This window comes from Balaenoptera borealis (assembly GCF_965194805.1).
Source record: "Balaenoptera borealis genome assembly, chromosome: 7".
Classification (NCBI taxonomy): Eukaryota; Metazoa; Chordata; class Mammalia; order Artiodactyla; family Balaenopteridae; genus Balaenoptera; species Balaenoptera borealis.
Window position 1 is genome coordinate 21,828,324 of NC_138864.1, and position 26,968 is coordinate 21,855,291.

General features: G+C 46.6%; 2 protein-coding genes across 10 annotated transcripts in view; both read left to right on the top strand.

The window, feature by feature from the left end:
• ATXN7L1 (ataxin 7 like 1) overlaps window positions 1-22,253 on the top strand; it is a 233,925-nt gene extending 211,672 nt beyond the window's left edge. For 5 of the 9 annotated variants that reach the window (XM_082399742.1, XM_082399745.1, XM_082399748.1 and 2 more), the window contains 5 exons: window positions 5,031-5,226; window positions 8,692-8,813; window positions 10,262-10,567; window positions 13,095-14,052; window positions 16,874-22,253. In XM_082399742.1, the coding sequence (XP_082255868.1) occupies window positions 5,031-5,226; window positions 8,692-8,813; window positions 10,262-10,567; window positions 13,095-14,052; window positions 16,874-17,065 (1,774 nt within the window). In that variant the 3' untranslated portion in view covers window positions 17,066-22,253. The remainder of the gene's footprint in view (window positions 1-5,030; window positions 5,227-8,691; window positions 8,814-10,261; window positions 10,568-13,094; window positions 14,053-16,873) is intronic. The other 4 variants (XM_082399744.1, XM_082399746.1, XM_082399751.1 and 1 more) reach the window with 4 other exon arrangements.
• The window catches only part of LOC309632389 (uncharacterized protein), a 324,914-nt gene that overhangs the window by 272,235 nt on the left and 25,711 nt on the right, over window positions 1-26,968 (top strand). The window lies entirely within an intron of this gene.

Sequence of the window (26,968 nt, forward strand, 5' to 3'; positions counted from 1 at the left end):
GCTCACGGGCCTAGTTGCTCCGCGGCATGTGGGATCTTCCCAGACCAGGGCTCGAACCCGTGTCCCCTGCATTGGCAGGCAGATTCTCAACCACTGCGCCACCAGGGAAGCCCCAGTGTTGGAAGATTTTTAATCACAGTTTCAATTTCAGTGCTTGTGATTGGTCTGTTCATATTTCCTATTTCTTCCTGGTTCAGTCTTGGAAGGTTGTGCATTTCTAAGAATTTGTCCATTTCTTCCAGGTTGTCCATTTTATTGGCATATGGTTCCTTGTAGTAATCTCTCATGATCCTTTGTATTTCTGCAGTGTCAGTTGTTACTTCTCCTTTTTGATTTCTAATTCTATTGATTTGAGTCTTCTCCTTTTTTTTCTTGATGAGTCTGGCTAATGGTTTATCAATTTTGTTTATCTTCTCAAAGAACCAGCTTTGAGTTTTATTGATCTTTGCTATAGTTTCCTTCATTTCTTTTTCATTTACCTCTGATCTGATCTTTGTGATTTCTTTCTGGCTCTCCTTCTGTGGCTTTCTTTTATTCCACCCTCTTCGATCTTTTGGCTTCATCTTCAACGTCATTAGCAAGATGGCTACAGCACTTCCAGAGAAAAAACATCCAGGTGAAGGTGGAGACCACCTTTTCCTTGTGTCTCTTTTTTTTTTTTAATAGCTGTCCTAGTGGGTGTGAAGTGGTAATTCATTGTGATTTTGATTTGCATTTCCCTAATGACTGATGATGTTGAACATCTTTTCATGTGATTGCTGGCACCATTTATATATCTTTTCTGAGAAATGTCTATTCAAGTCCTTTGCTCATTTTTTAAATTTATTTTTTATTGAAGTATAGTTGAATTACAATGTTGTGTTAATGACAGCAAAGTGACTCAGTTATACATATATATACATTTTTTTCATATTCGTTTTCATTATGGTTTATCACAGGATATTGATATTCCTTATGCTATACAGTAAGGTCCTTTGCCCATTATTTTTTAATTTTCAAAAAATTTTTGGCCACAGTGTGTGGCTTGCGGGATCTTAGTTCCCTGACCAGGGATCAACCCCAGGCCCCTGCAGTGAAAGCGCGGAGCGTTAACGACTGGACTGCCAGGGAATTCCCTCCTTGTGTCTCTTTTTAAAAGTGAGAAAAATCTTTGCAAAAGCCACCCCCCCACCACAAAAAAATACATTTTCTTTTATTATGCACTTTCCCAAACCAATCATTAACGAGATGAATGAGATTCCCATTATTACTTAAGGGGTTAAATGGAGACTAGGAAGTCATCACCATCATGATCACCACAGTTCTGTTGATCTCTTTGTTTTTCAGAGCTAATGCCTTTTTTATCCCTTTACTATGATTTTAATATTTTGGGACAGAGGAGATAAATGTGTTCAATCCATCTGCCCCATTTAACAGTAAATTCTTCAGCCACTTTCTTGCACATACCTGCACTACTAGCTCACTTTCTTTTATTTTTCTCTCTTTCTTTTTTACTTTTTCTTATGAAAATTTCCCCATGTACAGAAAAATAGAATAGTATAATGAATACCTGCATACCTAGTTTTAACAGTTTTAATATTTTGCCACTGTGTTGACTTCATCTACATTTTTTTTTGTTTTTGTTTTTTATAAATTTATTTATTTTATTTCTTTTTGGCTGCGTTGGGTTTTCGTTGCTGCGCGCGTGCTCTCTCTAGTTGCAGCAAGCGGGGGCTACTCTTTGTTGCGGTGTGCGGGCTTCTCATTGTGGTGGCTTCTCTTGTTGCAGAGCATGGGCTCTAGGCACATGGGCTTCAGTAGTTGTGGCACGCGGGCTCTAGAGCACAGGCTCAGTAGTTGTGGCGCACAGGCTTAGTTGCTCCGCGGCATGTGGGATCTTCCTGGACCAGGGCTCGAACCCATGTCCCCTGCATTGGCAGGTGGATTCTTAACCACTGTGCCACCAGGGAAGCCCCATCTACATTTTTTGATATGTTTTGAAGTAAATTGCAGGTATCTTGGCATTTCACTCTAAATTTCCAAATGCATCTTTAGAAAGTAAAGATCTTTTCCTTTATAACTATGATACTAGTATCACACAACAAAATCCGGCTTTTATCTCCCGCAGGATAGGGAGGTCCTAATATGGTGGGGAAAGCTTCAAAAAGAGTCTACCAGAAAGTATGGGAACAACTTAAATGTCCATCAATAGAGTAGTTAAATAAATTATGATATGTCCATACTATGGAATACTATACTGGGGAATATTAAAATGATGATAGATTTCTATACATGGAAAGATTTCTACAACATCACTAAGTTAAAAAAAAAAAGCATAATAGTATGTACAATGTGATCCAGTTCTTACACTACTAAATGTAAAATAGATAGCTAGTGGGAAGCAGCCACATAGCACAGGGACATCAGCTCAGTGCTTTGTGTCCACCTAGAGGGGTGGGGTAGGGAGGGTGGGAGGGAGACGCAAGAGGGAGGAGATATGGGGATATATGTATATGTACAGCTTACTCACTTTGTTATACAGCAGAAACTAACACACCATTGTAAAGCAATTATACTCCATTAACGATGTTTAAAAAAAAAATGCATGTGCCTGTTCTCACAGTAAAGAGGTCTGGAAGGATATAAATCAAAATGGAAGTAACACTTGATCTTGAGTGGCAGGATTACTAATGCTGTTTTCTTTCTTCATATGTTTTGATGTTATCAAAATTGTTTTACCGTTTGGGTCTTCAGCTGTAAACAGGCAACAGTGCTGTTGTCCCTTCTGACACAGGAGAGTAGGGAATGCACCTGGGAGATGCGTTCTCTGGACTATAGACTTTTAACGTGTAGAATGAATGGCATCTTTGTTTTCATAAGGGTGGGAAGATGATAGTCAATAATAAATTATCATACCAACAGAGTTGTTGTAATTATACTGGAAAACTACCTATGGCCTTGTTTGTGGGGTTTTATGGGGTTTTTTTATTTGTAGCATTGTATGCATACATGAAATTTACTATTTTAATTTCTAAGTGTACAGTTTAGTGGCATTAACTACATTCACGTTGTGGTGCAACCATCACCACCAGCCATCTCCAGAACTTTTTCATCATCCAGTACTGGAACTCTGTACCATTAAATACTAACTCCCTGTTCCCAGCACCTGGTGACCACTGTTCTACTTTTTGTCCCTGTGAATTTGACTACTGTAGGTACCTCGTACAAGTAATTGTGCTTTGTGACGGGCTTAGTTCACTTAGCATCATGCCCCCAAGGTTCATCCATGTTGTAGCAGGCGTCAGAATTTCCTTTCTTTTCTTCGTTTTTTTTAAAGGAACATTTATTTATTTACTTATTTTTGGCTGTGTTGGGTCTTTGTTGCTGTGCGCGGGCTTTCTCTAGTTGCAGCGAGCGGGGGCTACTGTTCATTGCGGTGCGCAGGCTTCTCATTGTCGAGGCTTCTCTTGTTGTGGAGCACGGGCTCTAGGCGCGTGGGCTTCAGTAGTTGTGGCTCGCGGGCTCAGTAGTTGTGGCTCACGGGCTCTAGAGCGCAGGCTCAGTAGTTGTGGCACGTGGGCTTAGTTGCTCTGTGACATGTGGGATCTTCCCGGACCAGAGATTGAACCCTTGTCCCCTGCATTGGCAGGCAGATTCTTAACAACTGCACCACCAGGGAAGTCCAGAATTTCCTTTCTTTTTAAGACTTAATATTCCATTGTATGGATATATGGTATGGTAACAATTTCATAAAGCCAGAGTTTAGTATCTATGTTTGTAGAGCTGTCTTGTTTATCCATTCATCTGTTGATGGACATTTGGGTTGTTTCTACCTTTGTGGCTTTGTTTTTACATGACTGTGCTTTGGGGATCTGGTTTGAACTCAGGTATTTGACACCTAGAAAGATTTCAAAACAACAAAGAATCCAGGGTGAAAATGAGGGAGAAGGGAGATGCATGAGTAAAAGCTGCTTCTTGTTACTTGAAGGGGCAGCTTTCAAAGCAGAACACAGAAAACCTTTTTATTTATTTATTTATTATTATTTTTTTAAGATCCTGATTTTTTTTTTTCTCCACATCTTCTTTTTCACCCAGTCTTTCTCCCTGGTCAGTCACCTCATGAAAGTGGAGAGCAGTGAAAACAGCTAACAGCTGGCTTTGACCATTCTTCTAACTCTTCCCCTGATGTGTATGTTTCGTCTCGCTCTTTACTTCTCAGGAAGCATTAGTGCCGCCTCTTGCTGTGACTGATGCTGCTTTTCTGTAAGCTTAGCCATAATTGAGATGAGATCTGTTGGATTGTTTATACACATAGAATTCATTCATTCCTTCATTGAGAAACATATTTCTTCAACACCTACTGTTGAGTCAGCCATGCCAGCCTGTGGGTCTAGAGGCTTGTCAAAAATTAAATGGAAACAATCATCCTCAGAAGACACAATTAAACTACATGTGGTTTGATATATTAAGAAACAGGCTTGGCTATGGGGAAAGGAACTTGTGGCCCCATGGCTGGGACAAAACATTTTTTCATGCCGGTATGGTAACAATTTCATAAAGCCATAGTTTAGTAGCTATGTGTGTAGGGCTGTCTTTTGTCATCACTGATATTTTGTTGATTGATGTGAACTTATTTATCTGGTTGATCTTCCCATCAGGTCCACTTTCAAAGAGAAGCAACTGCAGGGCAAGTACAAATTACTTACATGCAAATGAATGAATAGTTGTAACTGAATTCTAGAAGATTAGTTTTAAGTTAAATTAACTCTCTGTCACATTGGTTTCTATTTTTGTATTTTCTATTCCGCTTACACTGTTGGAGTTGTCCCTGATGCCCAAATTCAAGCAGGGCAGAGCCTCAGCTCCAACCTGTAGAGAGCTGGTCGCTGCTAACCCTCTCAGCCTGAATTTTCCCCTTGTGCAGATTTGCCACTGATCTGCCTTCCTTAATGTATCTGGAAGGCTAATTGGTCTGCCTTCCGAGCTCCGTGAAACTGGGTGGATCTTGTTCCTCAGAAAAGTTTATTCTGTTTGCTCTCTCTTGCCCTTAGACCATCATCTGCAAATAGCATAAGCAGCAGCACATCTTCAAATCACAGTGGCTACACTCCGGAACCCCCTCTACCCCCAGTTGGAGGTGACCTCGCCAGCCGACTGTCAAGTGATGAAGGGGAGATGGACGGAGCCGACGAATCCGAGAAGTTATTAGACTGTCATTTCTCCACCCACCACCCCAGACCTCTTGCGGTAGGCCTCCTTCTGTTTCCATCCAGGCATTGTTTCCCCCTGTGCTTTGCGGTATTTAGGTGACTGTGTCCTACAACGGCATCCTTCCTAAGGAGAGGCCTCCAGGACAGTGTTTTACGAAAGGGCTTCCCCTGAGGTTGAATGATTACCTTAGAAATCCCCTTGAAAATCACAGAAGGAAAGGTAAGGGCTCCCAGCTGATTTTAATCCTTTAAACACCTGAGTATTCGTGGTCCACCTTGAAGCGATAATGCTTGAGAAGCGGTGTTTATAGAAGAGCACGGGGAGCTGGCCTTCCTGCCTTGCCCATCCACGGGGAGCCTCTGATTTCAAGAGTTAGTCTAGCTCACCTGCCTTGGAAACTGTCTCTGAGCAGCGTGCCAGGTGCCAGTCCTGGCTGGTTTGCTCCCCTGTTGGTTCTGAGTTTTATTGTTATTAGTAGGTGTGATGATATGGCACCAGAACTGAGTGTGTGTGTGTGTGTGTGTGTGTGTGCAGGAAAGAAGGAAGCATTTCATGTCAGCGTGATTGTTGATTAACGAAAAGGTCAGTTTCTTCCCAGTTCCTTGAAAGAATCCACTTTAACAATTCAGAAGGTCATTGAAATCGAGGTGGGTGGTATAAGGAGGCATGAGCTGGAGGCTTGTTTGTGTTTGCCCTGCGAGCACTTAAGAAGGGACTGCCTGGAGCTTCCATCACAGAGGCGAATTCAGGGAGGCTGGGAACGTCGGACCCCATAGCCGGTTTGCTCTGTTCCCAGCTTGAGCCCTGCAAGATGAGCTTTGACTGTCCCAAGATGGCATGAACTGTGTAGGTGAAATCAACCATGCATCACAATAGAGTGAGTCCCTCCTCCCTTCTATCAGCGTGATGAATGAAGGCCAAATTCACTTCCTGTTTCTGGGGAGGATGGTGACCTGTACTTCACCAACAGCCTGAGACTTTGCCTCTTGGCTAGTACAAAAATAGGGACAGTCAGGAATGCTTCGGACGGCCAGTAATAGAAAACAACTCATACAGTGTGTGCACTTCAGTCATTTACTTGTCTCATATAACAAGGAGTCTAGAGGTGAGTGGTCCAGGCTTGGTTCAGCATCTCCTCAATGTCCTGCTGCTGAGGGAGAATCTCTGCAACCCTCTTTGCCTTTCACGCACAGTCTGGATGTGTCAGCTCGAGCTCCAATATCACATCCTCACCCAGTAGCACTCTACAAAGGGGGGGAAAGGGACAAACAGAAAGGGACTCTTCTTCTAAGATGCTATCTTATGTCATTTCTTAGGGAAGAAAAATCTTCCTATGAGCACCCCCAGCAGACCTTTCCTTCCATCAAGTAGGTCATGTGCCCACCCCTATACCAATCAGTGGCAGAGGATAGGATTGTAGTAACACAGAATGAAACCTGCCATGATTTCATCCCAAGGTTCTGGGAAGAGACCTACCTTCCCTGCTCACTGCTCCATGTCAGATATCAGAAGAAAAGTGTGGTTCTGTTAGCAAGGAAAAGGCAGGGAGAGCTGGGGGTGGGGTAGCAGTTGATGAACTTGCCAACCAGTAGGGTCTGCCACAGTGGCCAATGCAGCGAGGATCTACAGCCCTGCCTGGGGCATTATAGGCGACCAAGGACAGGAGCCCCTGGGGCACTGAGCCTTGCATCTGTGTTGAATTAGAGACATAGGTAGCACAGACAGTAAGAGGCCTCCAGCTTCCAAGTCTGAAAGTGAGACAGGGCTCTCTACCAGAAGGCCAGACTCTGGAGCACATCAAGATCTTTGTCCAAATGACAAGCTGCCAGGCTACAGTGGATTAGCTCAACTCAGAGTCTGGCAGATTTGTGTGCCCTTCATGTTTTGCTGATTTAAATGGCAAGGCCATGGATTTGTTTCTTTGCTTTGTCCTTTCTCTCATGGCCAGCTGATACATTAAATCAATTTTTGTAATGAGCACTTGTTCAGGGTGTCTTTAGCAAGGAGACGAAAGAAGAAAAAATGTCTGGACCTGGACCGGCTCCCACATGCTGCTGGGTACCGGCTTCCACGGGGGAGAACTCCCTTTGTATGTTTTAGTACTTGGCCAGTAAGCACTTAATGTGCGGAAAAGAATTTTTCATCAGGAGTACCAGATTTGATGGGAGGCAAGATTTTAGGGTAACCCCACCCCAAACATAAGCAGAAACAAAACAAAGGGAAGGTCTTGCGTTTCCTCCTAAGAACTGTTCCAAAGGCTGGTTCCAGGAAGGATTTGTGGAATGAGTGCCAAGCCAGCACTGTGTCTGGGATGGAGGCCAGGGAGCTGCTGGGAGAGGCCTGGGGGAGGGGGGAAAGCTGCAGTTGAGTTATAGAGTCATATTTGCAGACTCGCCTGAGCTCTGACCAGGCGAATGTCACCTTCTCAGAGGCCGCTTCTTACATTTCTGTCTGCTGGCCTGCTGGTTGTCCTAACATCATCATTAAATGACATTTATCAAACATCTAACTGCTCATATTTCAGCCCCGTGTTTTAAGTGTGATAGTTCGCTCTGAACACTTTGTAGGACCTTATCTCTGTAATCCATCCTTTAGCCTAAATCTCTACTCTCCTCATATTGAGGAGGAAGAAGAAGAGAATGGGGCCCCTGACCTTTATACGTTTATAATCATCAAGACAGGCACAGAAGCACTCAATATAATGTAAAACAGCCACGTAGCGATTCCCAGGTGGAATGTAATGAAGTATGTGTAGGTGTCTGTGGGAGTTCAGAGCGGCAAGGTGAGTCATATAAAGGTCACTGGAAAGGAGAGTCTTAATTAGGGCCCTGAGGGAGGGGAGAATTGCACTTGGCCGAGAGAAGAGGGAGGGAGACAGAGGCAGGCCGAGGGAGCAGCGGGAGGGTGAGCGCAGAGGCAGTGACGTGTCCCAGGGCAGCCTGGAAGCGCTGATGGGAGAGGCGATGAGGTCAGCACCGGGGGAGGAGGGAGTTCAGCCCAGCTGGAAGGGAGCTGGCTCCGTTGACAACAGGTAGGAACGGTATGACCCACTGGCAGGAGAACCTCAGAACCAGCTGTTTCCATTACCGTGATGGGAAGCAGGGAACCACCGTCTTCCTTGAGAAGATGACAGCTGTGACAAGCCCGTGGTGCTGACACACTACCCGGCTACTGGTTGCTGTTGGTTTGGGTTTGGTTTGGTTTTGTTTTTCAACCTAAAATGCTGGCTCAATTCCAGGTATAGAGAAGGTAGCCCTCGATGCTACAGAAGATTGAATGTCACTGTTGTTGAGTCATCCTGTGAGGTTCTGCAGAAAATCTAGGAGCTCAAACTGAAGCACCACAGAAATATTTTTGGCTTCGGTACTATTTGCTTCTTTATTTTCAGGAAAACTGTGCCCCTGTGTGTTTTTATGCAAATGTTATTTTTCTCTGTAGAGCTTATATTAGCTTATTAACCTGTAATCAAAATTAAAATGGTTTTTGTTTTCCCCCTCACAGTTTTGCTCATTCGGGAGTCGCCTCATGGGACGAGGGTACTATGTGTTTGATAGAAGATGGGACCGTTTTCGATTCGCACTAAACTCCATGGTAGAAAAACACTTGAATTCACAGATGTGGAAGTAAGTGAGCGGTTTTTGTGCAATATGAGATCTGAGCTGCTCCACAACTATCTGAACCCCAGCTTTCTAAATGAATGTCACTAGTTGTTTTTTTATTGAACAAAATGATTCTGAAATCAGGGTTCGTGATTAATTCTTAAGCGTCAGCCCCTCTTCTTGGTTGCCTGTATTTTTCAGAGACAATGTGTGGTATGCTTTGTCTTCTTTGGAGATTCCTTTTGTGTTGGTAATCTTCTAAACTAAATGAAAAGGGATTAGACAAGACCTCGTTTATTTAACAGTGTTAAAGGGCCTTTTTGCTATGACTAAGACCATCTAAGGATATTAAGAATATGCTTCAGTTTGTAATGTTAATGCTACAATGTCAATACTAAAAATTTCCTAACGGTTATGGACCAGCTTGTAATTGTTTAATGTCCTGTGAAAAAGTACGTACCGTAACCAACAGGGCAGATCAGGGGCCATGTTGCCAAGTTGGTTAAGCTTGTCTTTGGCCCTTCCCACCTCCCTATAGGACTCTCTCCTCACCTCTATGCATACTTCTCTCTACCCTAAACCCAGCTTATGTCCCATTTCTCTATGGTCCTTTTATTCTCCAGCACCTCTCGATGTATTTACATTTTAATAGATTCATGAAAAGGCGAAAAGCCTTCTTGACTTAGGGAAATGCTATTGTACAGGATGACGAGCTAGACCCTCTCAAACCATAGCATGTAAGGAGCTGCCATTCCGGCCACTTGGTAATGCAAGGCCAACCCCCTGGCTACCCCCAGCCCCCAGTCCTGCAAAGGTGAGCTTTTAAGATCTCGTAATCCACAGAATCATGGATTCCTCAGCTCTAGGCCCAGATGGTCCAGGAGAGCCAACACTAAACCCCTCACCCTGCCCAGTGAAGCCCAGGAAAGGCCAGGAAGGCATTCCCGAGAAATAGGGTAGGATGGGAACAGAATTCAAAACCTCCCCTCTCCCAGGTCTCCTCCACTCTCCCAGGCAATGATGGCATCTCAGCGCCTATTCACCACGATGCCCAAAGAGCTTCCAGAACTTCTAGAAGTAAGCCCCACTGTGCCTGCAGTAAGCTCTCATAGTGGACTTAGGATGACACATGGACACTTCCTGTGAAGTAGGAAAGGGCCACAAGAGAAGCTTATCATTTCTTCTCCCTTAAGTGACTGCCCAGTGTGTCTCAAAGGCACCCCGATATCTACCTGTGTCCTTTCTAAACAGCACCCGATGGGCTGCGTGCGGGGTTACTGTGTTCTCGGTATTTGGTGACGTATCCCTCTGCGCGGGTCCCCCAGCATGGCAGCCAGCGCCGGTGACTCTGCAGCTCTGTGCTCTCCTGTGTTGTGGAAGTGTAAATCCCGGGCACGTGGAAGGAATGTGTTGATCTGTATTTCGCTGCCTGGTGTCCTGTCAGCTCAAGTCCATATTCCTTTCCTCCTCAGGCACAGAAACCCGAGCCACAGGGCATCAGGTCCCTCCCCCCTTTTCAGGACTTGCCTAACCAATCTGCTGTCACTGAGCAACATTGGGGCTGCCTGGGTATCAACTCTGGAGAGCGTAGCACCCCGCTGCCCTCTCCGCCTCGCTGCCCAAACCCCAGGCCCCGACGGGCCCGAACCTGGAGGGATGGCAGCCGATGGGGGCGTGGAAGACATTAGGAAGAAAAGGAACGGCCAAGACTCTTTTTTCTTTAACAAGCATTTAACTCTGCATCAGGAGACGCCAGCACAGTATTCTCTTTCAGCCAGGTCAGCATCTGGATCTCCATGCCAGCTGGCAGGGGAGGATGGGCACTGTAATTTATTCGCATCTGTGGGCTTTTGTATGGGACTTCCCTAGGCCAGCGTGCAAAGCTTCAGCTGGGACACAGCCCGCCAAGCTGAAATCCACTGCCATTTGGCACCTGGAAAAGCACACTAACTGTCTAGCGTGGGGGGAAGGGGTTTCCGGGGATGGTGAGCTGCCACATGCCCCTCTCCCTGCTTCTCCCCCTACCCCTTCTCCCCTCCTGACTCTGCTGTCCATTAAAGATGAGTGGGGAGAGGAAGGAAAGAGGTAGGGAGTATGCAGAAAAAGAGCACCCACCCCAGTGCTGAGTGTCAGCCAGGGCACGCAGAGGACTTCAGCCCTGCCGGTCAGCACAAGCTGAAGCCTGAATGTGTACTCTCTCTAACGGGGAAATAACAAATCAGGACACTCAGAGTAGATCCCAGTTAAGGTCATCGATTGGGGTCCTCTCTAAATGAGCCATCTGGTATTTGTAAATAACTTCTTATTACAAGTCACTGCCAACCCTCCGCCCATATGGACTCCTATCCGTACTTTAGCTGGTACGAAACTTGAGTGAAGGAGAGATTGAGTGCGATGCCTAGAGAATCCCAGGAATCAGTAGCCAGCAGAGACGGTGCGGTGTGCTGACACCACACGCTCTGAGAAATGGGCCCTGGTGCTGTCAGGAAGGGGTTGTGCAGTGCCAGACAGTGCTAAGGGCGTGTTTAGACCTTTTCGATCTGATTAATGGGAGTCCTTGCCTGGCATGTACAGTTATGTTGCTGCTGAGAATTCACCTGCTCACCCATCCAGCACCCACCCATCCATCCATTCATTCAGTCATTCATTCATTGCAACAACTACCACTAATGGAGCCCCAGTTTAGCGTTGACAGGATCTTTTACCCTCTTTAGGCTCGAGAGAAAATAGATTTTCAAACACCGTCACAGCCACAATGGGTTTGGCAATATTTTTCTCCTATATTTGATCTCCTCAGTCTGACGTTTTCAAGGACACTGCGCTTATATATTCAAGGCTTCCTCTGGAGTCCACCCTAGAGATGGAAGCCATGGGCTTCACCAAATGGCAGGCAGAAAACTGCATCCTCAAAGAGAGCAGGGCTAGGAGGGGCATTTCCTCCTCAGCGGGGCCTCTTTCCGGGGCTCCCTGCCCCGTCCCCATGCTGCAGCTGGGAGGGTGGCCTCCGAGGAGAGAAGGGAGGCCCCATTTCACACCTGCCCGCCTTCCAGAGCTGTTTTCCAAGAAGCAGAGCTCGTTCCTAATTTCTGGGGAGCCCAGCTACACGGAACATGATTTCCAGCAGAAACAGGGAGTGGGGAGCAAGGTGAGAAACAGGAAAGAACCAGTTTGAAAATATTCACCTGGCTCCTGAGGTCAGTATCCTTTCCTGAGAAGTCAGGGACATGGTGACCCGGAGGCCCCTGTTCTCCTCTCAGTCCCCAGAGTAGCAGCAACATGGCCCCAAGCCATGGTGTGGAAGTAGAAGCTGTTTCCAGCACACGTCGAAAGAAGGGGTTTGCGGGGAGGCCCCCCAGAGTAACCCACCACCTGGGGCTGGCCTGGGCCCCACGGAGCGTGAGGCAGGGAGCTTGCTCCCAGGTACCCCCAGCTTTCAGGAGGACCTCCGCCCCATTCATATGCTCGCCTGCATTTATCTTCCGAACAAGCTAGAAATTCCTGATCCCCTCCTCTGAATCCCTGAGGGTCCCTGTACCCTTCCCGCTTCCTAACAGCGGGACAGGAAGACCTGCTGAAGGGCAGCCTTACCCCAGAGATAGCTCCTGAGAGATCGCTGAGGCAGGGTGAGGTGAAGGGGGAAGAAAACAGAGCCAGCAGCCGGGAGCTAACGTGGAAGTGCCCCTCTACAGGGTAACCCAGAGGCTGCAGGCAGCGAGGGCAGGGGGACTCTGGCCTGTGAGGAGAGAGGTGACTCCCCCATCTCCTCCCCGTCAAGAGCAGGGTGGGGAGGCAGGGCCCAGGAGGGGTGGGAGGCCCTGAGGGGCAGGGGCTGCAGGGGTGCAGGGGACGCTCTGGCCCACGTGTGCAGGTGGCCAAGCGCCGTCCTCATGCCTCTCACTTCAAGCCAGGACCTGAGTGTGAAATGACCCCTTCTCGTTAAAAATCACCTTCATCACTGCCAGGGGCGAAAAACACAGAGGGGGATACTGCTGGGGAAGTTTCTATTCTAAATAACATTCGCCTTTTATTCGTGAACCCAAATCAGCCATTATCCAGTAGCCAAGCATGGAGAAAAGGATCTGAAAACCTGAGAGTGATTAAAGCTAGGTTGCTGGATGTTGCAATGGGGGGAACCATAAGGAAGGGCCATAATTCAGATTTTGCCATCCTTCAAGGCTTCATTTTCCATTGTCTGGTTCTGCCAGGGTTTTCTCTGTAGCCCTGATGCTCACACTTAGTCGAGCTTCTGGAGCAATGCCAAACCTATTTCTCACTGTTTCTCTTTCACTCTTCTCTCATGTTTAGGAAGATCCCTCCTGCGGCAGATAGCCCCATGCCCTCGCCAGCAGCCCACATCACCACCCCTGTTCCAGCATCCGTTTTACAGCCTTTCAGCAACCCCAGTGCTGTGTATCTTCCTTCAGCTCCCATCAGCTCGAGACTCACCTCTTCTTACATAATGACATCAGCCATGCTCTCAAATGCAGCTTTTGTGACATCGCCGGACCCGAGCGCCCTCATGTCACACACCACAGCTTTCCCTCATGTGGCCGCAACCCTCAGCATCATGGACTCAACCTTCAAGGCCCCATCCGCCGTGTCCCCGATACCAGCTGTCATCCCTTCCCCATCCCACAAGCCATCCAAAACCAAAACCAGCAAATCCTCAAAAGTCAAAGACCTGTCCGCCCGTAGCGACGAGTCTCCAAGTAACAAAAAGAGGAAGCCGCAGTCTTCGACTTCCGCCTCTTCCTCCTCCTCCTCCTCCTCCTCCTCCTTATCCCTGCAGACGTCCCTCTCGTCCCCATTATCAGGGCCCCACAAAAAGAACTGTGTTTTGAATGCCAGTTCAGCTTTGAACTCCTATCAGGCAGCCCCTCCCTATAACAGTCTGTCTGTGCACAACTCAAACAATGGGGTGAGCCCACTCAGTGCCAAACTGGAGCCCTCAGGACGGACCTCGCTGCCCGGCGGCCCTACGGACCTAGTGAGACACATGGGCTCGGGGGGCGGCAGCAGTGACTCCTGTCCCCTCTCTGTGCCCTCCCTTACAGGGGACCTCTCTCTGGCCTCACACAATGCCGTGTCTTCTCTGCCCCTCTCTTTTGACAAATCAGAAGGAAAAAAGCGTAAGAACTCAAGTTCTAGTAGCAAAGCCTGTAAAATCACTAAAATGCCTGGAATGAATAGCGTTCACAGAAAGAACCCACCCAGCCTTCTCGCACCGGTGCCCGATCCCGTTAACAGCACCTCCTCTCGGCAGGTAAGGGACCCGTCCGTCCAGGAGCCTTCGGGCACCGCCCGGGGATGGTGGGAGGGGGAGCCGGGCAGCGGCCCCCGCTTAGCCACGTGGCCCAGGCAGGTGGCCCACACAGGTAACGCAAGCGTGAGTCCCATCCTCGTTCTCCCCGTGGGCAATTCCACCCTCTGCTCTGAGAGCAATTTATCTAACAGATACTTTGTACAGTGCCCACGCACTAGGCACTGTTCTGAGTCCTGTATGAGCATCACCTCATTTAATCCTCACGACAACCCAGCGAGGTTGATGCAGTTGTAATCACCACTTTACAGATGAGCAAACTGAGACACAGAGAGGTTCTGAGTTCCGTCACCTCACTCTAGTGTATATCTGGAGTTCTGAGGACGATATCATTGACGAGGTCTGTTGCCAAGCAGTTTTATCTGATCTATTGGCATCCCCTTAGGAAGAACCTGAGGCCCAGCCAGGTTAAGTGATGACCTGGGTCCCACCTGGGGGGTGGGAGCGCATGCTTCCGGTGACTATTCTTCTCACTTTACCAGGCTCCCTACTCCTAAGATAACACTTTCCTTCCTAAAGTATCACTGCAGCTCACACCAACTGGCATAGAAGTGTTCAGGGCCACTGTACACAGAGGAGGGTGTACCGTGAGGGGAGCTGGGGGAATGGGACATGATCCAAGAAGAACACGTGTTTCTTTCCCTTGAGCCCTGTTCTCATCCTCAAGTCTAGTCTTCCTCTCGAGCTGGGAAGGCTGCTTAGGAAACCCTCCCACCCGACTGTTTGTGTGTAGAGGAGGGAGCAAAGGCGGGTAGGGGTCAGCCTGGGGTCTCTTCGAGCTGAGTCCAGCGGGAGGGACCTCCCAGGACAGCGTGCACGGATGGTAGCAGCAGCCCCAGGCCGACAGCCACAGAATTCAGTGGGCCAGCCCTGTCTGGGGATGGGGACTTTGGAGACATGAGAGGCAGTTGTTTAAAAGATGTTTTCATGTTTTGCATCATCTTTGTGTGAGACTTGTTAAAACTTCATGAAGAGAACCTCTTGAGGGGGATTCACAAAACACAGGTAAACACACAAGAAACAGCAAGTTTGGATCTCAAGGGCCAGACAAGCTGCAACCGAGGCCCAGGTTGTGGCACTGGGGGATGGACATAGGTCCTCTCATCAGAGCCCAGGCACTCGCACACATCTGCAGTTCCAGGGGTGCAGGGGACGGGACCAGCACCCACAGGGTCCCCCCGAGACTAAACTACTGGTCGGTGCCACCTCCAGGTCTCAGGATGGAGGGCAGATCCAGGGCTTCCTAAACTTGAACGTGCACATGAATCACTGGAGGGTCTCAGTAAAATGCACATTCTGAGTCAGCAGGCCTGGGGCGGAGCCTGAGAGTCTGCATTTCTAACAGGCTCTAGGCAGTGCCACTGGAGTCCAGGAGTCCCCGCACTGGTGTGCGGGCCACACCCTGAGCAGCAAGGCTATAGTGTCATCCGTTTTCGATGAAGTTCTAGCAGCTAACACTTACTTATGGGATGGGCTCTGTTCCAAGCACTTGATATATTCATTTGATCTTCACCTGTTATTACCCCCATTTTACAGATGAGTAAACCGAGGCACAGGAAGGTTAAGCAATGTGCCCAAAGTCACACAGCAAGTAAATAATAGGTCTGGGATTTACACCCAAGTAATTTGGCTCTGGGGTCTGGGCTTTTCACCTCTGTGCCTCTGTATTGAGTAAATGTGGCACTGTTGATTCTTTCGTGTGCCAAGACCATATGAAATGTTTAGTAAGCATGATGAATTAGTCAAAAACAGTGATGAAAGGAGCAGACAAGCCTCCTTCAGAGAGTGCTCATCAAGAGGGAAATCAAAAAGAGCTGGTGAATTTAATGGCTGCCTTGGATCTAGTCAATACTGGTTCTCCAATGCAGCTGATACCTGGGTGCTTGTCACCAGGCCATTAAGAAAAGGCTTTGTCCAGGGTCACCAGGTGTTGGGGGAAGGCCTTTGGAATCTGTGCTGCTTCTGTTAGGAGATTGGGAGAGGCATGGCATGAGATTGAGAAATTCAAGGTAAACGCGCTTTGGGGACTAACTGGGGATCTATTGAATTGCATCGGGTGGTGTAAGGCCAGAATTTGCCACAGAGATACTAAATCGTACAAAAAACAAGACTGCGAACATAAGGCAGACGTCTTTACGCAAAGGCGTGTTGAAGTAGAGGATGGGCTCTTCATAGGAGCTGCCTGCGTAACGTACTCCGCGGAGGACCCAGCCCACCGCGAGCCCAGGTTCGATCACGAGAAAGGGGAGGAGCCTGACGGCCACGCCCCCTCGCCCCCAGGGCAGCGTCTTAGGACCGACCCGCTCAGGCTCCCAGTGGAAGGCGAACACCCATGCTTCTTGCCATTTTTCTTAAGAACAGCAAGGAGTGAGCCGGGAAAACTGACTCAGAAAAAGACGCAGGCATTTATTCCCAGCTGGCCCAGGGGAGTCTGGGCTCGAGACGAGATGGGTCTGGGACTGCAGTCACAGGTGGAAAAGCTGGGCCTCCTCCCGGAAACTTGCAGTCTGCGCATCTGGGAAGCGGATTAAGATTTCCCCTCCGTTCCACGTTCCCTCTGGGATGAGGGGGGCGTCATCAAGGCCCCCCCGAAACATACTCATTTTCTCTGCCGTTTAAGATGGAAACACGAGTTCCACACAACGGGAGGAGAGCCAGCGAGGTACCGCGCAGCCTCCCCCTTTCCCCTGGCGACTCGTGGTGTCGGTGGGTCTCTCCCAAGCTGGCTCCCGTGTCTGAGTAGGGCTTCACTGGTGTCTTTCAGGTTGGGAAAAATAGCAGCCTAGCTTTGTCACAATCCAGTCCTTCAAGCATATCCAGCCCAGGACACAGCCGACAGGTAAGTTACTGGGGGGCAGAAGCCCATAGGCTCATCAGCAGGGTGGAAAGAACGTGGGCTTTGGGGTCAGACCCTGGTTCAAATCTCACGTCAAGAAAATGGCTACCTGGCTTCTAACGCTAGACCTCCTCGTAATTAGCTGTGTGCCCTTGGGCAAGTTACTTAATTTCTCTGTGCTTTAGTTTCCTCGCCTATAAGGTGGGGATCATTATGGCCCCTATCTCATAAGGCTTTTGTGAGGATTAAATTAATTTATAGACATAAAGCCCCTGCAAAATGCCTGAGACCTAATACAGGTATTAGCTTTTACTGTTAGCAGCTGTATGATATTAGGCAGATTACTTCTCTGAGTCTCACTTTTTTCATCTCTTAAATGGCAAAATCGATGCCTACCTCCTAAGGTTATGAAAATAAGATGCTGTTGACTGAAGGGCTTTGCTCAGGGCGGACATTGGTCGGCGCTTTCTTGAGGCCTCTGGTGAGCTGTAGCTACCGTTCAGGATGTGGTTTTCATGGTGGGACTATTCGGGGTAGAGTTAGGAGTTTTTATAAGCTCGAGGTGTGAAAACAGTCAGTATAGAAGTGATTTTCTCCAGCGGAGTGTGTGCACGTCTGGAGGAGGCCAGGGAGGGTAGGTGAGTAGGGTCGTGTGTGTTCTACATGGTGGGAAAAAATACATATATGGCTGTTACGTTGTCTTAGAAGAGCCACAGGTTTCATAGATACCAAATTACAGTGTGCGTTTCTGTACTTTGGCCTTTGGAGTTTCCCCGCAAATCTTGGGTAGAGCTTGGGTGAAGGTTATAGGGAACGGTTTTGTATCCTCAGATCTCCACCATTTTGAGTCACTTGGGCCCATCTGTGCCGGAGCACCTGCAGCCCCCTCTCTGTGTAGGGTCGGGGAGGGAGGGCAATCTGCCTGTTTACGGCAGGCCTCCTGCACCGGTTGCTGAGTGCACCTGGAGACTCCACTTTGCCCCTTAGCAGGCACGTGTGCAATCGCCCACAACTCCAGGCACACCTGCTGGGAACCCACAACGCTAGGCGTCAGCCTAAATGAACGTAATGATACCAACACCTGCCGTTTGTTGAGCCCTTCCTCTGTAGGCGCCGCGCTCTGCCCCTCATGTACATTACATAACCTTTCAACCTTTTAACAACCTGGTCAGGTTGGGGACCAATTGGTTATCCTCATTTTATAGATGAAGATGAAGGAACTTGAACCAAAACCTGTATGTCCAAAGCCTCTGTGCTTAACCCAGCACTATACTTTTTCCTTAGGTAATTTTCCATGCTGTCTGCGGGTTAGTTAGGAAAAGATAGACTAAAAAAAAAAAAAAAAAAAACAGAGAAACAAAGACAGATTAGTTATCCCGGTCCTCCCTCCTGGAGAGGAGCTCCCTGAAGCCCCAGGATTTGCCCCCTTGCTTTCCTGCACAGCCAGGATCTTTGTGCCTACCTTCCATTTACAGAGTCGTTTACTTCCATCACCTCATTCGCTCGTCACAGCTGGCTTTTGCCGAATGCAGGAGGTGGGATGGTATCCTTTTAGTTATAGATGAGGAAACTGAGACTCCCTTCTTGAATTCTTGTGGGTAATCCCAAATGTATGTTTTGGAAACAAGCTTTTTCTTTTCTTTTCTTTCCTAGAAGACCACAAACAGAACGGGCAGGATAAGGACTCTTCCATAACAAGACTATGAAGCCACTTCCAAACCAATGCCTGGCCACGGGACCTCCCCCCAGGAGGCCAAGGCCAGGGGAGGGAGGGGAGTGGGCAGTGGGGAAGAGTCTGTTTCCTGTGCCCTGCCTGTGGCTCTGGCCTTTCTTCTTCTTTTTTTAATTGACCAATTTTTAGTTTTGAGGAAAAAGAAAAAGGCAAAAAGAACGTGAATTTGAGATTTACAGAAAACAATACCAGTGTTTGGTTTCCGGTCTTTAACTTGCCACGTGTATACCTTCTTCCAAGTTTGGGGTCCCTCCTCTAGCTTCTGATGCTGCTACTGCATCATTTTGCTCCAGCCACAAGAGCAGACATTGTAGAATGTCCGTTCCTGGTTGGCATCGTCTGGAACTCTTGAACTTGAGCATGTGCAGTGCTCCTTTCCTTGCCCTCTCCCATCCTTCCCTTCTGTCCCCTCCTACCTGCCACTCTCTGGGTCCCCACTGACCATCAGAGGTGCGGGCTCTCAAAAGCTCCCTCTAGACAGCCTGCTGCATCGGGGGCGGTTACTGGGGAGCAGCCCGTGTTTGGGGAGCCTAGAGCAGAGAGCTGGAGGGTGGACGAGGGCCCTCATCAGGTTTCTAGGACGCACCAGCACAGAGGAGCCAGATGCAGAGTTGAGAACAGCAGCCATTTAATGATGGGGCTTACTCAGTACCACTATCCAGCTGTGCAGCTCGGAGAGGATGTCCTGGGTTAGGGACAGGGGCAGGAATGGACCCGGGAGGTGGCAGGAAGAAGGGCCTGGGGGTAGGAGGAGATATCCTCAAAAGATGGTGGGAACTGGGTGACTGTGATCATCTGAGCGTGTTAGGAATCCATGCTGCAAAATCCCTTCCAGGGCACCGTGTACAAGGGCGCAAAGCTGGGCGAGTCACGGGGAGGAATCCCAGGGATAGAGCACAAGACCTCAGGAAGCCACTCAGGAAGAGGCACAGTGCCCACCGCTGTGGAAGGTCTCAGGCTGCCCTCCGGGGCGCTGCCAGAGGAGAAAAAGCAGAGCCGGAAGGAAAGGCCTGAGGGAAAGCTGCCATGGAGGGTTAATTGCCCAACGGCTGGTGATTGGTGAGAATAATTACTAGCATTGCCCAGCCACCTCCATGCCCTGGGCCCGAGGGCCCCGTGGACTCAGCACACCCATAGATCAGCTCGTGCTAGGTTGTCAGAGGCCACCACTCCGATACAGCCAACCCAGGAAGGAGTGGTAAGGCCACTGCTTATGGAGAAGAGCCATTTGGAAGATCTGGAAGGGAGAAGCTGGAGGCCTGCAGCTATAAAAACTGTTCACACTGGAGTTTTGAAAGAAACCAATACCATAAGCTCTAATTGGGAATCATAGTCAAGAAAGGAATTCACCATATAAAATAAGTGTTCTGTGCTATGAATCATGTAACTTTGTATACAGTATAATGGCAGAGATACCAGGAGGTTTTGCTTCATCCCTAAGTCAGAAATGAATGCCAGTTTTGCAGCTGGACATAAACCCTCATCCCCACCCTGAAGTTCTCCTTTTCTTTCCCATTCCCCCCAAACCCAAGGATCAGACTACTGTTAAATTTCACCGTATGATTGGATTTTGCAAAGACGGGAGGCAAATGGAGTGATTTGCATCAATGGAATTGCACTGACAGTGTTTCTTAATAGGATTACTAAAATTTTTAATATAAAATGAAGATTTTTTTAAAAATCAGGAGTTGATATTAGGTACTAGGACATTAGTTCAGATGATTTCATTTTTATTTCTACAGTGTTAAAAGTGCACTTATATGCTGGTTTATTTCCGTCTTGGGAAAAAGAGACTGCAAATTGAAGGGAAGATTGTTACTTTTTCTTTTTTTAAAAAAAAAAAAGGTTAAGGCAGATTTTAAGACTTATAAATGTTTAAGAAATTATAAACAAGGTTAGACCCTTTGAAAAAAAAGTTTAGAAGATATTCTTAAAGTAAATTTTTATAGTGTTAATTTTGTAATAATTTATGTTTTACTATATTACAGAGCTAACTGACCAGAATAGTTTCAGAAACAATATGAAACTTAGGAAAGTTGAAGCAACGTTTATATTTTTAAAATGTTCTTTGAATTATGTTTTTATTGTACATTTCTTCAGACTGAAAAGTATGTACATATCTTTGTTATTTTTGCACAATTTTCGTCTCGTTCGGTTTTAGAAGTCTGGTTTTTTTTTTATAATTTATTTTGAGTTGTAATACTTGCAGGAGTAAAAACAAAAAAAAATCTCAGCAACAAAATAACCCTCTGATATATAAACTCTTACACTCAAAGAAGGAAAACAAAAGTTGAGAGATTAAGTGGCTGCTTCTGAGAAATAATGTCTCAACAGGGACTAAAGGAGCAATTCAATGGATTTTAAACGTTTTAGCTCTCTACATCTTGAATTGCAAGCTGGAATAAAGAGGCTCCCCACCGAATGCTGCTTACTTGGTGAAAGACTGGCTCTGACCAAGGTGAGGACATTTCTGGAAAACTGAGCAAAAAGGGAAAACCCACGGTGTTTCTTCCTTCACAGTCAACTACAGGTTTACTTTATAATGATGTATTCAAAACTCACAGCTTGAAAAATGGAATGCAAATAAAAGGTTTTCTTTCGGTTTGTTTGAATGGAGTTCAACTGGACCAGCCTATAAAGCATTATTAGGGGGATATCGTTTGGGTACTTCTGTTCTGCACACCCCACCTAGCCCTCTCTCCCAAGCCCCTTGACTGCACACACCCCCATCTGCCTGAAGATCTCGTGACTTGTCGCCAGCCATAGAGGCTCGAAAGCTCTGGTTGTTAAAGCGTAACGCAATGCATAGACCTGTCAGCCATTAAAAAAAAAAAAAAAAAAAAAAAAAAAGCGACCTGGATAACTTGTATGCCTTCTTTTGTATCAATGTACCAATTGTAAATAATGCTGATCAACCTTTGTAGAGAATAGTTTATACAGCATATTCTATTATTGCTGATTCTCAGTGAACTCTTGTTTTAAAAAAGGAAAAAATGAAATTTTCTATTTACACCTTCTATTTTGTTATGCTGTCGGCCCATGGCACTTTAACAAAACTCTGTGGGTTTTACTTAGCTGGTCAGTCATGGGGTATATTCAATAACTGTTGTTGCACAGACGAGAATTTGCACCTGCTCACTTGTCCTTTCCTACTACCGATTTTAGAACCTTTTCCAGAAGAATTTTGAAGAAAGCATGTCCAAACATTCTAAACAAATGCCACACTTGTGGAGTGGGTTTCTTTTCTACAATCCATATTTTGTAACACTAAGTATTTTCCTTCTTTGTCCTGCATCTTTATGTATTAGCACTATCAGATAGAATTCATTCCATGCCTGTGATATTGTAAGCAGAATAAATGTCTAAAGTAGGTGTAAATAGTAAATCCTATGGCTTACAGTTTTAAAAAGGAAAGAACAAACATGTATCTATTGATACTGCCGTGGTTCAGCACCAGGCCTGGAGACATTCTCCAGTGAGCGATTGTATTTTTTTTTTTTTTTTTTTTTGCTTTTTTTTTTTTTTTTTTTTTGGTAACATGGCTTTGTAAATAAAATAATTTATATGTTTGTAAAACAGTCTTCGGGTTTTCATAAAATTTAGATTTGGGGTATTTTTTATTCTTCTGGGTGTACGTGTCCTCACGAGACAAGCGTTCCTCCTAGAACCCACATTTAAGGTGTAGAAGAGAGCGAAGTCATTCAACAGATATTTACGGAGCATCCCATCTGTGGCTGCCCCCCGAGCTAGGCGCTCTGCTCAGTGATGAGAAACAGACATAGTCCCAGCTGCTTGCGGAAGGCACCCTGGCGGGGGAGACGGTACATAAATAAACACACGATCCCATGTGTAATTACAGATTGTGACAAATTCAATGGTAGAAAGAATTGAGTTCTGTGAGAGAGAAAAATAACAGGAGAAACTGACGTAAAATGGGTTGGGGGTTGTGATCAGGGAGTTCCCTCTGAGGAAGTAAGCTGAAGGCAGAAAGTGTTGGGGAGATAATCCCAGGCAGAGGTGGTCCATGGTGGGAAAAGCCTGGTAAGTTCTTGGAACCTAAGGAACACGCACTGTGGACAGAGCAGGGAAAGGGGGTGGACAGAAAGCATGGCAAGGTCACAGAAGGCCTCCTAGAGTTTGGATTTTTGTGTTCAATTCAGTGGGAGTCCTTCAAAGGGCTTTACGTAAGGGCATGGCGTGATCTGATCTGTTGAAAGATCTCTAGCTGCTGTGTAGAGAATCCATCGGAAGTTGTTGCAAGAGACCCAGTGAGACATAGTGTTCATGTAGTCCCAGGATGGTGACAGTAGATCTGAAAAGAAGTGAGTGGAGTCAAGATCCATTTTACATATTAAATTGACAAGACTGGTTTAGGAATTGGATGTGAGAGTAGGAGAAAGAATGACTCCCAGGTTTCTGCTAGAGCAAGTGTATTAGGTGGAGATGCCATTTCTTCAGATGTGGAAAACCAGAGGAAGAACAGGGTTTGGGGAAGGGGGGGTGGCAAAAGGAATGTTTCATGAAGATCAGAAGTTCTGTTTTGCACATGTATGTTTGCTCACATGTGAGATTACCGTGAAACCTCTAAGCTGCTGTGTCAAGAAGGCGTGGGATACACATGGCTGGAGCTCTCAGCAGGTCTAAGTTGGAGGCATCAACTTGGGAATCTTTGTTATATGGATGATATTTAGAGCCACAGGTATGGATGTGATTACTAGAGAAGATGGAGAAGACGAGCAGACATTTGGAGGTTAGGTAGAAGCAGAAAAGCTTGCAAAGAACTCCAAGAGGAAGCGTTCACAAAGAGAAGAGAGAACCCGATAGACAGTGGTTCCCTGGAAGCGAGGACTGTAAGATGCTTCAAGCAAGGAGAAGTCAGCTGAGTTAAGTACTGTTGCAGTATGGGAGAGAGATGGTGTTTAGTCTGGGGTTCTGCAGCATGGAGGTCTTTGGTGACTGTTAACAGTCTCCTAGGGCTGTCATAACAAATTGCCACAACTTGGTGGCTTAAAACAACGTAAATTCATTCTCTCAGGGTTCTGGTGCCCAGAAGTTCAAAATCAAGTAGGGCTGCACTTGCTCAAAGGCTGTGGAGGAGAATCCTTCCCTGCCTCTTCCGGTTTCTGGTGATGGCTCACATTCCTTGGCTTGTAGACTCATCACTCCCATCTCTGCCACCTCCTTCACGTGGCCTTCTCCCCTGTTTCTCCTGGGTTTCAAGCCTCCCACGGCCTTTCTCTTATAAGGACTTAAGGCTCACCCTAAATCCTGGATTATATCCTCTCAAGATTCTTAAGGTAGTTATGTCTTTTTGCAAATAATTCATACCCGCAGGCTCTAAGGGTTACAACTTGGACACAGAGTGACCTTAGCGAAGCAGGTGTGTTGAAGTGGCAGGAGAGTGAAGGAAATTCAGTTGTGTAGACAAGTCTTAAGAAGGTTAGAATGCACAATGGAGTGTTTGGATTTTGTTCCCTTTTATTTCTTTTATTTTTCAAGGGAGAAGGGTCCAGATCATGATTCATATGCTGGTGAGGCTGGGACAATAGGGGAGGGAGAGGGTGATGAAACAGGAGAAAGGGGTGATTTTTTTTTTTAAAGGGAAGTTTTTGAGAAGGCAGGAGGGAGGTGAACTTGAACACATGTGGACGTATTGGCCTTTCTGGTGCGGAACAATCAACCGAGGCCTATTAAAAATTTTAAGAGTTTATCTGCACAAAAATGGGATTCAAATCAGGCAGCCCCAAACCAGAAGTGGTTAGGAGCTCCACCAACAGGAGCTGGGGTGAGACTTTTATAGAGAAAAGGTGGAAGCAAAGTAAGGTAGGTATTGATTGGCTATAGCTTAAAGCCTAGTTGGCTGTTTGTGATTGATTGTCCCCAGCATTTTGGATTTTGTAACCTTGAGACATTTACAGACTTAGATTATGGTTTGCTTACATAGGCCTCTAGGGCATTAGAGCATCTCAGTCTAATGGCCTCTTTGTTTGACTAACTTAACAGTAGTCAGAAGGACACTTCCTCCAGGGAAATGGGGAAGAAGTCAGCTTGTAGATTCACTGCTGAGAAGATGAGGGGATCCCCATCTGATGGCTTACATTTTCTCAGCGACCGTGGGGCAAGCCGGGTGTGCCTGAGAGCTCAGAAGAAGTTGGAGAAGAGTAAAGAAAGAATTAAGTAGTTACTAATGAAACTGGATTGCCACACAGCATTGAGAGCACATTTGAGATTTGTGATCAAAGCACAGTCCTGGCATGGTGATGACAGTCTTGGGGAGTGGTTTGAGCGCACCAAGGGTAGAGCAAGGCGGCTTGGAGCCAACACTCTTGGGCAAACTTCGGCAAGTTTCTTAGCGTTTTGCCTCAGGCCTAAGTGTAAATATTTTCACTATTGTACAGAAAAAAAAAAAAAAAAACAGAGGAAGCAGCTTTGAAGCTTGAGGAAGCTTCAAAGCTTCACAGAGGAAGCACATTGCACATAAACGTTTGTATAATTGGATTATCCATAGCCACAAAACGTCAGTGTGGCGCTTCTAGCAGCAAGGACATCATTTATCCCTTGGTTCTGAGCTTTGTCTGTGACTGGCCAGCCATCACTGCTCTGGCCTGGTGACTTCTAACTCCATTTTGAAGGGAGCCTAGACATCCTATGTGTTCCCAACCTGGAACTCTGAGAAGCCTCAAAGTTAGTCATAGGCTTGGAGAAATCAGTGTGAAAACTGGAAGTAATATTGAAGACCCTCTTCTGCAGGTGAGGAAACTGAGACACAGGTCAAATGAGGTACCAAGAGCACACAGCTGGCTGACAGGCGAGCCTGTCCCCCCTTCAATCTGGTGCTCTTTCCATTATATTTCCCTGCCTCCTGTAGAAATAAACTCCACCTACCGACTTCTCTTCCTAAGCCCCTGTGGATATTTCCATAAAGGTATTTTATAATTCTATGTGCCTCCTAGTTGGTTTACTCAGGTCTCTAGAATTTATTTTACAATACTTCAGTATTTTTCTCCTTTTGATTTTTCCACTAGGCAATAACTTCTTGCTTTCTGATCTGGTTGGAGCTATTCCAGAATATCAGGTTTAAGGTATCCATGTCACTGAGCAAAGTTCCCAGGAATGTATTTCAATAAGTTTATTTTCTATTCATTACATCTTCATAAGCCATTCAACTAGAAAAGTAAATGAGGAAGGTGTAAAAAAACTGAACGCCTCAAACACTCAATCAGTCCCACGCAAGTCTGAATCACTGCAAAATCACAATGGGAGCCAACAGCTCGGAGGCGCTGCATTTATTGTGACAACTGAAATCACAAATCTGATCTAAGGTCATTAACATTGGAAGGGTTCTCTTAATTTTAGAAGATTCTGGAGCTTTTCTGGATTCCTCCTTTCGCCTTTAAGTATTTCAGTAAGTTTTTTAATCAAAGCAGCATCGTCATCACAAAAGCGTTCGCATCTTCAGGCACCTGAGCTAGCGGCTGCGGGTGGGGGGCTGTGAAAGTAGGAGCTTGCATGGGCTGTATTAGGGTTTTCATTTTCTCTCCACCCACTTCACTTCTCTATTGGATTTCCTAGCTGGCCTTATCACTAACCCCCCTCCACTACCCACCCCCAAATCTCCCCCATGTTCCAGAATAATCCAGATGCAGTGTTGGGGGGCTGGCAGGGAGAGGGTAGCAATTCTGGCACATTATTGGAATAGGGCAAAGGCAGAGCCCCATGGAAGTGAAGAGAACGGAGAGGAAAAACATGATTCCGGGGCTTTTCCTTTGGAAAGAATCAGATGCATGTTTTTGTTTCTGTTTGCAGTTTTTACAAGTCTCTTGGTCCTGTCCAGCTCAATAAACTGAGAAGGTTTGGATCTGTACTAGATGCTCAGTACTGGGCCTGACTGGCTGCTGGACACGCAGAGAGGGTATCTCCTGCAGTGCTCACCGTCCAGCATTTGGAGGATGTTCCCTCCGGGTCCTTGCCGAGCCCAGTACTGTTCAACATTTTAATTAATGAATTGGCATTCAAAGTAACCTTGGTGAATTAAAGCCATGAATACAAACAGACAGATTTATAGAATAGATGTCACCTTTCGGGGGCACAAGGGAGGTTTCTGGTGCTAGCAGTGTTCTGTATCTTGACCTGGGGGCTTGTTAAATGAATAGAATCACGGATGAAATATTTATCTGATTGTGTACTTAAGATTCATTAATTTTACCGTGCACTTTTAAATTTAAAAGTTTACACACAGACACAAAAGGTAAAGGGCAAACTTGGAGCCGTAATTGTCTTTGCAGAAAGAA